The following is a 13573-nucleotide window of genomic DNA, read 5'->3' on the forward strand; positions in this document are numbered from 1 at the left end:
GAAATTTCCCAAATTTGGTGAAACACATGAAGTTGTCAATTTAGAAGCTTAGCAGATCCAAGCATAATCAATACAAACCATATTACATAGAGGCACATTATACTCAAACTGCTAAAAGCCAAAAATAAAGAGAAAATCTTGACAACAGTCAGACACACACACACACACACACACACACACACACACACACACACACGGAAACAATAAAAATGATTTGTTGAAGGAAAAAAACCTACAACATCAGCCCTGAATTCTGTATCTTTGAAGTTACAGAATTCCTTAAAGAGAAAAAGGAAATAAAGACTTTTTCAGATAAGCAAAAACTGAGAATTCAGCACTAGCTGACCTACACTGTAAGGAGTTTGACAGGAAGTTCATCAGGTTGAAGGGTAATGATACCAGATGTAAGCTCAGATCTTTAGGAAATGGTAAATATGTGAATAAAGAGGAAAAAATTACTTTTTCCCCTCTTACCTGTTAAAAAAAGGTAACTAATGTTTAAAGCAAAAATTATAAGATTCTACTGAGGGGTTGCACAAAGTATAGGGAATGGAGAGTGGTAAATGGTTTTTATATTAAATGTAAAAAGGGGTACAGTATTAACTCAAGTGAATTGGTTATAGTTAAGGACATATACTGTATATCCCTAGAACAATCACTTAAAAAATAATGTGAAGAGGTATAACTAAAAAGTCAGTAGATAAAATGAAATTCTAAAAAATACTTTGTTAACCCAAAAGAAGGCAGGGAAAGAGGAACAGAGACACAGGCAGAAAACTTGGAAGAAAAAAAAGAAAATTTGAGAATAAGAATGAAGACTGATAAAATGGTAGCTCTGAATTCAGCCACATCAATAATCAGGTATAAATGGACCAGTTATTTGAATTGAAAGGGATTGTGTGTTTGTGTGTGTCAAGACCTAACTACATGACGGCTATAAGGGATACACTTTGTTGGTTTGTTTATTTTAGTGTTTTGTATAATTTTGTCTTTAGTTTTACATTCCCAGTCAAAACATTGGTTTCCAAAGTACCTTAGGTCAATTCCTTTCCTTTTTTTTTTCTTTTTTTATTGAAGTATAATTAACACACAGTGTTATATTAGTTTCAGGTGTATAGTATAATGATTCAACAATTCTATACATTACTCAGTGCTCATTACTATATGTGCACTCTTAATCCCCTCCGTGTATTTCACCCATCCCCCAACCCGTCTCCTCTCTGGCGACCACTAGTTTTTTTTCTCTGTATTTAAGAGTCACTTTTTTTGTCTCTTTTTTTCTTTGTTCATTTGTTTTGTTTCTTACATTCCACTTACGAGTGAAATCATATGGTATTTGTCTGTCTGACTTATTTCACTTTGCGTAATCCTTCTAGGTTCATTCGTTTATTGCAAATGGCAAGACCTCATTCTTTTTTTATGGCTGACCAATATACTACTGTGTATATAATATACCACATCTTTATCCATTCATCAATCAATGGACTCTTGGGTTGCTTTCATATCTTGGCCATTGTAAATAATGCTGTAATAAACATAAGGGTGCATGTATCTTTTCAAATTAGTGTCTTTGTTTTCTTCGGATAAATACCCAGTAGTGGAATTATAGATTCTACAGTATTTCTATTTTTAATTTTTTTGATGAACCTCATACTGTTTTCCACAGTGGCTGCACCAATTTGATTTCCTAGTGCCCGTACGTGAGGGTTCCTTTTTCTCCACATCCTTGCCAACACTTGTTATTTCTCATGTTTTTGATTTTACTCATTCTGACAGATACGAGGTGATATCTCATTGTGGATTGATCTGCATTTTTTTGATGATGAATGATGTTGAGCATGTTTTCATGTGCCTGGTGACCATTTGTATCTCTTTGTAGAAATGTCTGTTCAGGTGCTCTGTATAAGGGATACATTTTAAATATAAGGAGACAGAAAGGTTGAAAGTAAATGCTTAGAAAAACATATACTGTCTAGATAGTAAGTATAATAAGATTGGACTATATTAAAATTAGATAAAAGATATAACCAGACAAAGACAAGAAATCTTACTAGAGATAGAGTCAGTTCATTAGGAAGACTGTTTATGCCTTGTAACAAAGTTTCAAAATACATGAGACAAACATTAATAGTATTGAAAGATAGACTTAAAATCCACAATCATTGTTGCATATTTTAACACCCTCTCTCAGCAGTTGCTAGGAGAAACTAGATAAATATCAGTAGATGTAAAATAAAAATAATGTGCTATTTCTTTATTGAACACAAGATGGCAAAGTAGTCACAGTTTCACTTGCAAAACTGGATCTGCATTTGAATACTGTGAAATAAGCTATGATTTTACTGTGTTAACCCAGTAAACATGTTTCCTTTAGAGCCCTTCATTTATTTTAGAGCCAACAAAATGAACTGTGGTGAATAGTGAAATAAATAGAAATACTACAGGGGCTCCTAAGTGGCTGAGTTGATTAAGTGACCAACTCTTGATTTCAGTTTAGGTCATGATCTCGCGGTTCGTGGGATTGAGCCCTATGTCTTAAAACTGGGAAAACTCGGGGCGCCTGGGTGGCTCAGTCGGTTGAGCGTCCGACTTCAGCTCAGGTCACGATCTCGCGGTCCGTGAGTTCGAGCTCCGCATCGGGCTCTGGGCTGATGGCTCAGAGCCTGGAGCCTGCTTCCGATTCTGTCTCCCTCTCTCTCTGGCCCTCCCCCGTTCATGCTCTGTCTCTCTCTGTCTCAAAAATAAATAAACGTTAAAAAAAATAATAAAGGAAAAAAAACTGGGAAAACTCTAAAGTCAGTTTTTAGTCTGATTTCTCATTAGTACAGGACTTAACCTCTATAAGATCTACAGACCATCATCCATCATGTACTTAAATAGTACCAGTGTCTCGGAGCTCACTGCTTATTTAAAGGTTTGAGTTCAATGTTCAGTATCATTTTTATACCTAAAAACTAATGTTGCCATTTTACACAGAAAGAACTCTTCTCCATCTTGATAAATGCCCCTCGTTTTTTCACATATACTTTTTATATTTGTTGTAATTTAAACCCTAACTGTTACTGCTAAAGACTAAGGCATTGTGCAACACAATGTTTAACTTTATGTGTAAGAATTTTAAAAACCCACAATAAAACATAAAAGAAAAATATACCAGTTGCCTAACCTAGCTAACAGTATTACTGTGATTGAGCATTAAATGTAGTCCTGAACTTCCTAGCAGCCAAGTAAAAGAGACACTAGTAACACCGGTCACATGATCTGAACTTAAAAAGTATTAAAAAGAAACAAGCAAACAAAAGGAGACTCATTAGTTTTTTGAAAAGGAGAAATCACCTTTGAGTTTTTGATACTGATGTTGTGAAGAATCTGAGTCCCTATATAGCGGTCACTGACCGCAGATGCTATGGTTTAGCAATATGCAGAAACATTCTTTAGCTATCCTCCCCAGCTCTAGGTAACCACTAATGTCCTTTCTGTCTCTTGAGACTTGCAAATTTGGGACATTTCATTTAAATGAAAGCATGAAATATATGGTCTTTTGTGTTTGCCTTCTTTCACTTAGTATACTATTTTCAGGGTTCATCCATGTTGTAGCATGTGTCAATACTTCAGTCTTTTTTCTGGCTGAATATTACTCCACATATGGATATGATATACTTTCTTTATCTGTTCATCAGCTCATTGACATTTAAGTTATTGTGAAGTATGTTGCTATGAACATTCATGTACACGTTTTTGCATGAGCATAAATTTTTCTTTCTTTTGAGTATCCACCTAGGAATAAATCTGGATCACATACAGTCTATTTTTAACCTTTTGAGGAACTGCCAGACGTGTTCCATTCTCGGCAACATTGTGTGAAACTTCTTTCGGAGCACTCTTTTTCAGTTACCACTCCAACTTCCCATAGGTAGAAAAAGCCTTTTCCCACCTACAGAACCTGAATCACATATCTCAGATAAGTGAACTCACAACTGGATTGCAGCAAGCCTCAACTTATTCTCAGTGCCAGCTCTATAGCAGACACCACGGTGTGAGACTCAAGTGACATTTATACCTATTAATCTATCTCCCAGATGAGGCTCCCATACTTTTTCAGGTTATGTAACCATATGTGAACCCTAAAAGCTCACCAGTAAGGAGTGAACTGCATCCCCATGGTTCAGGCCACACACCCACTAATAATTTGTCATTTTTTCTTTGTTCTATTTTATGTCAGAGAGTCTCAAAGCATGATCCAGGGGTTCCTGATGGAGCTCAAAACTCTTTTGGTGGGTGGTCCAAGGCCAAAAATTCTTTGTAGTAATACTGTTATCTGCCTTTTAAAAAAAATACTTCTTTCACAGGTATATAAGATTAGGTGCAGAAGGTGACATGAGAATACAGGTGTCAACTATTAAGCCACACTTTAAAGATACGTGCCAAAATTTAAAACAATGACACTTCTCTAGGTTTTTTTTTTTTAAATATAGTTATTTTTCATAAAAATACCTATTATTTGGGATAACACATAGTGAGCTTATTGTTTTTATTTTTAATTTTAAAATATTCTTTAAATTTCTTTCTTTCTTTTCTTTTTCTCTTTGTCTTTTTCTCTTTCCTTCTTTCGTTGTTTTATTAAAGAACAGGGACAGGACCCGTGGGCAGAAAGAGCTGCCTTTTTAAATTTCTTAATTTTCACTTATGAAAGGTAAAAACATCAATAGATATAACCATCATAAACAAAAGCTCCTTCGGGGGTCCTCAATTTTTTAAAGAGTGAAGAGATCTTCAAGTCCCCAAATTTGAGAACTACCGCTGTAAGTAAAAGTGGTATTTTTGTAGTCAGATTTAAAATTAATCTTTGTTTAAAATTCAAACATAGATTTAACTCTAAAGCCCCACATGGTATTCATCCAACAAAAATTTATTTACTGCCTATCACGTACATGCCAAGTATTATGCAGTATTTCTATGTTTTTAAAATTTATTTATTTTGAGAGAGAGTGTGTGTGCAAGCATAAGCTGGAGAGGGGCAGAGAGTGAGGGAGAGAGAGAACCCCAAGTAGTGTAAGTTTCTGAGGATGCAAAGCACTAACTGGTCATTTTAAAGTGCGTAATTTTTATTCTAAGAACTTAGTTGAGAGCTCAGAGTTCCAGACCTATTAACACAAAAGAGATAGTTTACTGCGAAAATATTGGCACAGGTACTACCAGTACATTGCCTAAAGAACTTAGTGTAGCCATTGTTCTGAGTGCATGTTTTCGATTGCACGGCAACTCTGCTAGGATGAGTTAGCTAAAAATGTACCCCTGAATATTGCTTGGGCATTTAAAAGGTGATGTATTTAAACATTAGAGCATATGTTCCTAATAAAACTGTTGCATTTTAATTTTAATTTTTAATAAGTTGTTCTTTTTTATCTATATTTTTTCCCTTACATTGAGATATAATTGACATATAGCACTTTTTAAGTTTATGATGTACAGTATTATGATTTGTATGTGTATATATTGTGAAATTAACTTGCTTTTATTAACAGTAGTCAGGCAATCTGTCCCTGGTTAGAATTTATAAAACAAAATCCAGAAAAAAAAAGCAGTACAAAGGAGGGAACGGATAGATAAGATGGATGGATGGATGGATGGATGGATGGGTAGATGGGTGGATGAGTGGATGGATAGATCAACTCATCAATAAAGTCAATAGATACTCTCCTTAAATCTTCCCCTGCAACTGAAGGTGACCCAAGTAGATGAGCACCAATGATGACCCAAGTAGTGCAGCACCAATTGGACTGTAACCAGAGGATCTTGGCCACAGCAATTTTGTACCATTCAGGATTGGTGTTTTATGAATCTCTTCCTGCCTATTTTTGTTCTTAATGTCATTATTAGGATTTAGGTTTTGCAGAATTTATTAATAGCCTAGCATAAAGTTGAGATTATGTCTGTGGTCCCCCAAATACTATCTGTTTAATAGGCAATTGGTTGTATACATCTGCCATACTTGAGCAACTAAAGCTGTAGGAAGAAGTTGTGTCGTTGCAAAATTTAGAAAGTTGCAAAATTAGTTTCTAAAAACCAGGTAGTAAGGATATAGGAAGCTAGAGGCTTGTTTTTTAAAAAGCATATATAGTACAAACAATACAGTGAAGCACAGAAGGAGAGCATAAGGTTCGGTTCTTTGCATTTGTTTTCTTCTGCCACATTCAAGTTTTAGTTTTCAGGAATGCTTTTGAAAAGGAAAAGGAAAAGGGAAGGACATAAAATAGAGGAAGAAAAAGAAGAGTGAGCCTTGGCACCAGACGAAAAACATCATTTGCATTTTTGGAGCTAGGTTTATGTGTCATAATTAACAAATCATGAGCCAAGTGTGGTTGGATCTAACATTTCTTGGGCCGAGACATTAAGTCTCAATTCCTTATAGTGAGGGATTGTCTAGGCATTCCTGGTCTTGTCCATTTGAAGAGCATGGGGAGTCGTTCAGGTCCACAATGAGTTGATGAGAGAGGCTGAAGGTCAGTCTAAAGGGTCAGGAGGCTGAAGAGAACTTGTGTGGGGTGTTTTAGCCTTTCTTTTTTTAAATTTTTTTTTTTTTACGTTTATTTATTTTTGAGACAGAGAGAGACAGAGCATGAATGGGGGAGGGCCAGAGAGAGAGGGAGACACAGAATCGGAAGCAGGCTCCAGGCTCTGAGCCATCAGCCCAGAGCCCGACGCGGGGCTCGAACTCACGGACCGCGAGATCGTGACCTGAGCTGAAGTCGGATGCTCAACCGACTGAGCCACCCAGGTGCCCCTGTTTTAGCCTTTCTATGCTGATTCTGAATAGCTGGCAGGGCTGCCTGCCTGTTTGTCTTTATGCTGGTTACTGACAGGTAATGAGATTCCATCAAAGACGGTACGTGATCATGTGTTCTAAGTCTCATGTTCTTGAGAAACTCTAGTCAAGGTTTGGTTACAGGGGAAGTTTGGGATTCTTTTGTCTGGAAGGCATTCTGTCTTTAAAAAATCAATTGGGAATAATTCTGATCCTAATCATTATCTCTGGCATTTGTGGACTATAGATTTTGAAGCACTAAACAATAGGAAAAACTCCTTCCAAATTTGGTGGAGAAGATGGATAGGGAAGAAGGAAGGGGGAAACTCCACTAGTTGCTTTTTTTTTTTTTTTCCTCAGACTTATTTGGAGGACTGCTGAAAGATTTTGTGAATTTACTTCTTTTTGTTGCCTAAATTGCTTTTTAAGCAGTTTTATAAAGAAATCTACCTAGTTGGTTATTCTCTAAAATTAAACTTGTGGAAAAACTACAGTGCCTTTTTGGGTCCGAAACCCAATCGCTTCTTCCCTCCCAAGATTATTCTGTAGATGAACATTTTAAGTTATCTGAGGTGATTTAAATTCATGGAAGTCATAACATAGAGAGGGAAATGTCCTGGATAGAAGAAAACCACTTGTTCTCATGGCACCCTTGAGGTGTCTTCAGGGCTGGATTTGTCTACTCTGTAGTTTTCAAGTAAAGGACTAAAAAGCAACTCATTTCTTTGAGAAGGCTAGCAACTCCTAGCCTTCTTGCTTTGAGAACAAAGCAACTCCTCCTTTGTTGTTTCCTGTTCTTTTTTTTTTAAATTATAACCATACATTTAAATGTATGAACAGATGAAATAAATACTCCGGGAAGATAAAGGGTTTATTAAGATCTAAACAATAATCTTTGTTCCTTGGGCAACCACAGAAAAGAATTGTGCTTGCTTTCCCAGAGCATGCCTAAGTGGCCCAGGCATCCTTGATTGCTTGGCGTTCACTGAGATGATCAGACACATGGATGAGACCTTGATTCTTTTTCATCAGATTCTCCTATCAGGGCAGTAGAGGATGATGAAGTAGAAATATTAGAGAGAGAGAGCTTTTAAAAATTATAAACAGCGTTTGATTATTTCTTTGTGTTAGGAGGCAATTTTCTATAGGGTTTTCAGGTTATCTGCACGCCTTATGAGCAGAAGTACTGACTGTCTTTTCAAGGATGTGTGCATAGTAAACAACCTCAAGAGGTAGAGCTAGTGACTCTAGAGCAAAGGACCACTTGCCTACTGTTTGCTACAATAAAGATAATGTCTTCCTCCAGAACGAAGGACACGTGTGCTTACTGCTCGTTATAAAAGACTCCACTTTCCTAAACTCAAATTTCCCCTCTTGTCATGCAGCACATTGAGTGTACAGGTATGATCTGACCCTCTTCCCAAAGGTCTGTAGGAATTGGGGTTCAGGGAACTCATGCAAATGCTGATATTGTGGCTACTGCTAGTGATGTGAGTACTAAACTGTCCTCTGTGTCTGATGTTTTCTGCCGAGGACCCATGAAACTGGCAGGCTAACTTGTTAGCTTGCGAGTATGGTGAAATCTTTGACCGTTTATGTTTTTAATACTTAGAAATAATAATTTGTTAAAAAGGATGTATTTGAAAAGATTTATTGAAACTTTTCTAGTTTGTATAATTTTTAAGAAGTTTTTTTATGATATTATTTCCTCTTGTTTTGATACAGGGTTTGTTTATAATGTCACTCCTTATATGGAGTATCATCCTGGTGGAGAAGATGAACTAATGAGAGCTGCAGGATCCGATGGTACTGACCTTTTTGATCAGGTAAGGTGGTGAAATTAATCATACTATTACAGTGGGAGGGTTCTCTTAGATTTAGCAGTATGATAGTTGTAGAAAAAACATAGTTGCACAAATTTCATATGCATTGGCTTGAATTTTGAAATTTGGGAAGATGCTCGAGAGTAACAACTGTTTAATTTGCCTTTAAATTATTTTACTATAATTTTAGAGATGGTTTCAAATCTGTATCCAGGAGTCTCCTCTTAAGTGCTTGCTGTCTCCTCTGCTAGCAGCTGATTACTCAGTTTTTATTAATTTTGATTATGATGATGATTGGCTTATGGACGACAGTAACAATTGGAAAAAAGAACAAGCCACTTAGCTTCTCTGCCCTTAGTTTTTTCTCATTTGGGAATTGTTATATAATTGGCCTATCTTGCTGTACTGAATCTGCTTATCATGTAGAAAATCAGATGATTAATGAATAGAAAACTTATTTTTCCTAGAGTGATAGCAGAGATTCTGAATGTATATTTCAAAAAACGCTTATTTAAATTAGTCATCTTTCCCCTTACATTGACTAAAAATAAACATTGGCTCTTATACTATTTTAAAGTTACATAGAGTTATGTTTACTGCTGTCAATAGGGTGAACTGTTATTTTGAAACAATCTTGAGAAGAACAGAAATTTGCTTTTGTCTCACATATACTTTATTTTGTATTTTGTGATGGTTATCCACGTTGTAGTACTGGGATTTTACCATTTCAGATACCAGAATCAGATTGGGTTATTTTTAGAGTTGACTTCTGAACAAATATAATTTGATTTCTGTTCCTTCTACTTTTTCATCCATTTTAGGATTTAATTTTTGACCAGGTTGCCAGAAATATAGTTTGTTTTATATTTAAATGTACTTAATGTGCATCTGCTTAAATAGCAGAATCCTATTTGCAATTAGTGTTCTTCCTGGGTTGGAGAAAAGTCATGTTTGGCCATTGGTCATAATAGCATTCTCCTTGGGAGGTTCTTATTGCTGTTTTTTTGGTTTTTTTTTTTAATTTTTAACTTTTAATTTTTACTTATTTTGAGAGAGAAAGAGACAGAGAGACAGCATGAGCAAGGGAGGGAGAGATAGATAGAAAATCCCAAGTAGGCTCCACACTGTCAGCGCAGAGCCCAACGCTGGCTCCAACTCGTGAAACTGCAAGATCATGACCTGAGAGCCATATGCTTAACCAACTAAGCCACCCAGGTGCCCCCTTATTGCTGTTTTAAGGCAAATTCTCATCGTCATTTGGTAGTTGTTATTGTCTCTCAATGCAAGCCAAATAGAAAAGTTTGGAAGCGTTTGTGTGAAAAATTGTCTGCCATACTTTTTTCTTATATCTATTCTGTAACCTCTTGATTCTGAATATACTCTTCCACAAGAAGATTCCTCAGTAAAATCTAGTCCTATTTATATTCCTCAGTGTTGTGAAGTTATATGGACCTTACTTAAGCAAAATTGTTTCGGAGAAGTCACAAGAACTGCTATAGTGTTAAATTCTTTAGCAGTTTAAACAGTATGTTAGTTACCAGATTGCTGCGTTCCCCTTGGCTTTCATAGGACCAGTGATGTTTATTTAAGACTTTCACTTACCACAGAAGTAAACAACTTTATATTCTAGATTCTGTGGTGAAGCTTCTTATATCTTTAAACACAAGAGAACTTATTCAGGGCTAGTATTTGAGTTGTACAAAGAATATTAAGTAATCTTTTTTCTGTCAGATTTGTCTTTACTTTAGATCCTGCTTCTGACCTCTTGTGTATTTTCAGATGCTTGATGGGCAATTTGATAACCTGTTGGCACTTCAACTCATTTTGCTCTCAAATAATATCAACCCATCTACTTCCCTTTTATTCCCCCTCTGTTTTCCTCTTTCTGGTAATGGGGACTTGAAGCCACTTAAGTAATTTTTGCCTTTTCTCATTGTGCACCACTATCTGGTCACTAGCGAAATCCCATGATGCTGTCTTTAAACATTACATTCTTGAGGCACCTGGGTGGCTCAGTCGGTTGAGCGTCCGACTTCAGCTCAGGTCACGATCTTGCGGTCCGTGAGTTCGAGCCCCGCGTCAGGCTCTGGGCTGATGGCCCAGAGCCTGGAGTCTGCTTCCGATTCTGTGTCTCCCTCTCTCTCTGCCCCTCCCCCGTTCATGCTCTGTCTCTCTCTGTCTCAAAAATGAACAAATGTTAAAAAAAAAATTTTATTTAAACATTACATTCTTTTCTATCTTCCCACTGCCTTAGATCAAGTCATTATCACCTTCTCTGGCCCTACCATTGTAACACTGTACAGATCCCTTTACTTTCCAGTACCAATGTAAATAACATGACAGCTAGATTAGTGTTCTTAAAGACAGTCATCTTAGCACCTTGTTCTACAGCTCTCTGATGCTCACCATTGACAATGGGATAAATCAAAAGTCATTATCATGGCCTTTGAGGCCTTCAAAAGACTGTATTAAAGTAAATATCCTCAACATGCATTTGGCTTTGAGCAAATGGAAGTGCTTTGAGCCAATCACCCGTTCCATGATTGGGATACCTCATACTTTTGCCTCCTTGGATATACTTCTTCTTCATTTATCTGTTAAAATTCTACCCAATGCTCTAGCCCCAGGGATAATGCTTTACATGTCATTGGATGCTCCATAAATATTTGGTATATGGAATTTTAATTTATATTAATAAATGGAGGCTCCTTTATAATTATATACATATATTGCATATTTGTTATTTTAGTATATATTTACTAACTCAGGAGTGTACACAAGCATTCTCATATCAGTATTATTTGACCTGATTATTTTCCTGATTATCTACTATTTTATTGAATAATTTATTAGTTTTCTTTTACTGGTCTTTTACAATTCGACATCTAGGTTGTTTCCAATATTTTGCTAATATAAATAGTGCTGTGATGAATATCCTGGCACTTGCATCTTCGTGTGTATGTGAATATTTTCTCAGGTAAATTCACAAATTACTCAGTGAAAGAGCTGCATATTTTTAGGCTTTTAATGTATATTGAGAAGGTGTCCTCCAGAGGGTGTTTAAATTTAATTCCCACTGATGAGTCAGGCAACAAATAATGGCAGTTGTTTTCCTTGACGTGACAATCTTAGTCTGTTCGTTTTCAAGAAAATGTCTGTCAGATACCCAAGTCTGAAAAACCAGTTTGTTTATCAGTCATTTTTTTTTTCTTTTACATATAAATGGTCTTCTGAGACAAAAGCTCGGTTCAGTTTGCAAATCAAATAATTGCCTGGGTATTTTCCTTCAAGGTGAGGATCTTACTTTGCAGCAGAAGCGTTTTTGAGAACTTCTCATTTTGTTACACAGAATGTAAGCAAGGCCTCTACTCAGACGTTGAGACTTAAGAAAATTAATAGTTTCTTCTACTTCATAAAGCATATTCTTAAATGAAACCAATCCCCTGGCCCCCATGGGTATGTGATGGTGAAGAATATAAAGATTGAAACCTCTGCCTTGACTTGCCAGCATGCAAGCAGTTTTACCTACCATTGCCTTTTCCACATTAGTGCAAGCGTCAACACTGGTGAAAAAGACAAATAACATCTTAGTATTATTATGAAACTAGTTGAGACCTCATGGGTATCTGAAAGGTCTGTACACGGCACTTGGAGAACATGGTACGCTGCCTTCCTGTCACTCCCTTACTGGCTAATTGAATCTGATTAGTTTTCCAGAGCAGTCTAAGTATGTTTAGTTTTGCTCCGAATAAAATTGGAGCATCTCATGGAGTCAGAGTCATGTCGCTTCTCTGTCATTTACATCCCACACCAGGTTCATCGTTGGGTCAATTATGAATCCATGCTGAAAGAATGCCTGGTTGGCAGAATGGCAGTTAAACCTGCTCTTCCTAAAGGTAAGTTGTGCCAAGTGCTAACCTGGCAGTGATGTGTAACACGCACATACTTTTTTTTACTTAGATTTCGACAGATAGATTTAAATAAATCACTATATTGTTCTTATTTTTCACCGGCCTCCTGGTCCAGCCACTGTAAAGATTTTAAATGAATAAATGAATGAATGAATGAAGCAATGACTTAACCTTAGAATATTGACAGGTTTTGAGAGAACATTCATACGTGTGAGGAATGAGCATTATGGAAGTGAATGGACTCTATTTACTTCTTATTTAGTTTTCATTATTAGTCTTTTATTCTGTTGTTACATGGGTTAGCTAGAACACTTGGTTAAAGTTGAATTTTAGACTCGTTTTTGAGAATTTATTTTTTTGAATATGTAATATAGTCACATGACTCAAAACCCAGAAATTATGATGTTACACAGTGAAATTTTTCCTCCCAGCTTTGTCTCCTATTTGCCTTGAACATTCCCCTCCTTGCCCCTATATTATGGAAAACCTGTGTTCTGATTTTAAACTACTTTTAAAATAAACCCGATTCCCTACCCTACCTTCTGACCTGACTCTACAATCTGTATGGTGTTGGAGATCACCTCTTTGCCTCCTAAGCTTCTTTCAGAAGAGCACCCTCTGAAAATTTTGGACATGCAACAGGAATAGCAGAAATGCTGCACTTAATTCTTGACTGTGGATAGAACAGTAGTCGTTTCTTTTACATAACTCCTGACTTTGACACTCAATTAAGAATAAATTGGCTTATCTGACCTGAGTCTTCTGTTTATTAGTTCAGTGAATTTTGTCATTCAAGGCCTCCATCAGCAGTGTGGAAATAGCACAGGCATGCCCAGATTTGAACCCTAGCTCCACGGCCTATTGACTGTGCAGTCTTTGGGCCAGTTTCTACCTCTGACCCTCAGTTTTCATCTGTACAGTGATTCATAGGACTAGGAAGTAACATGAGTAAAGTTCCTTTCACCGTGAGTGTAATAGATGCTCAAAAAGGATTATTTCTTTTTCTTCCCATTGTTACAAAACAAATAAGCAGT

General features: G+C 36.5%; 1 protein-coding gene across 5 annotated transcripts in view; it reads left to right on the forward strand.

The window, feature by feature from the left end:
- LOC122220141 (cytochrome b5 reductase 4) overlaps positions 1-13573 on the forward strand; it is a 93715-nt gene that overhangs the window by 20759 nt on the left and 59383 nt on the right. For all 5 annotated transcript variants that reach the window (XM_042939275.1, XM_042939277.1, XM_042939278.1 and 2 more), the window contains exons 3-4: positions 8531-8631; positions 12443-12524. In XM_042939275.1, the coding sequence (XP_042795209.1) occupies positions 8531-8631; positions 12443-12524 (183 nt within the window). The remainder of the gene's footprint in view (positions 1-8530; positions 8632-12442; positions 12525-13573) is intronic.

Source organism: Panthera leo, chromosome B2 (assembly GCF_018350215.1).
Source record: "Panthera leo isolate Ple1 chromosome B2, P.leo_Ple1_pat1.1, whole genome shotgun sequence".
Classification (NCBI taxonomy): domain Eukaryota; kingdom Metazoa; phylum Chordata; class Mammalia; order Carnivora; family Felidae; genus Panthera; species Panthera leo.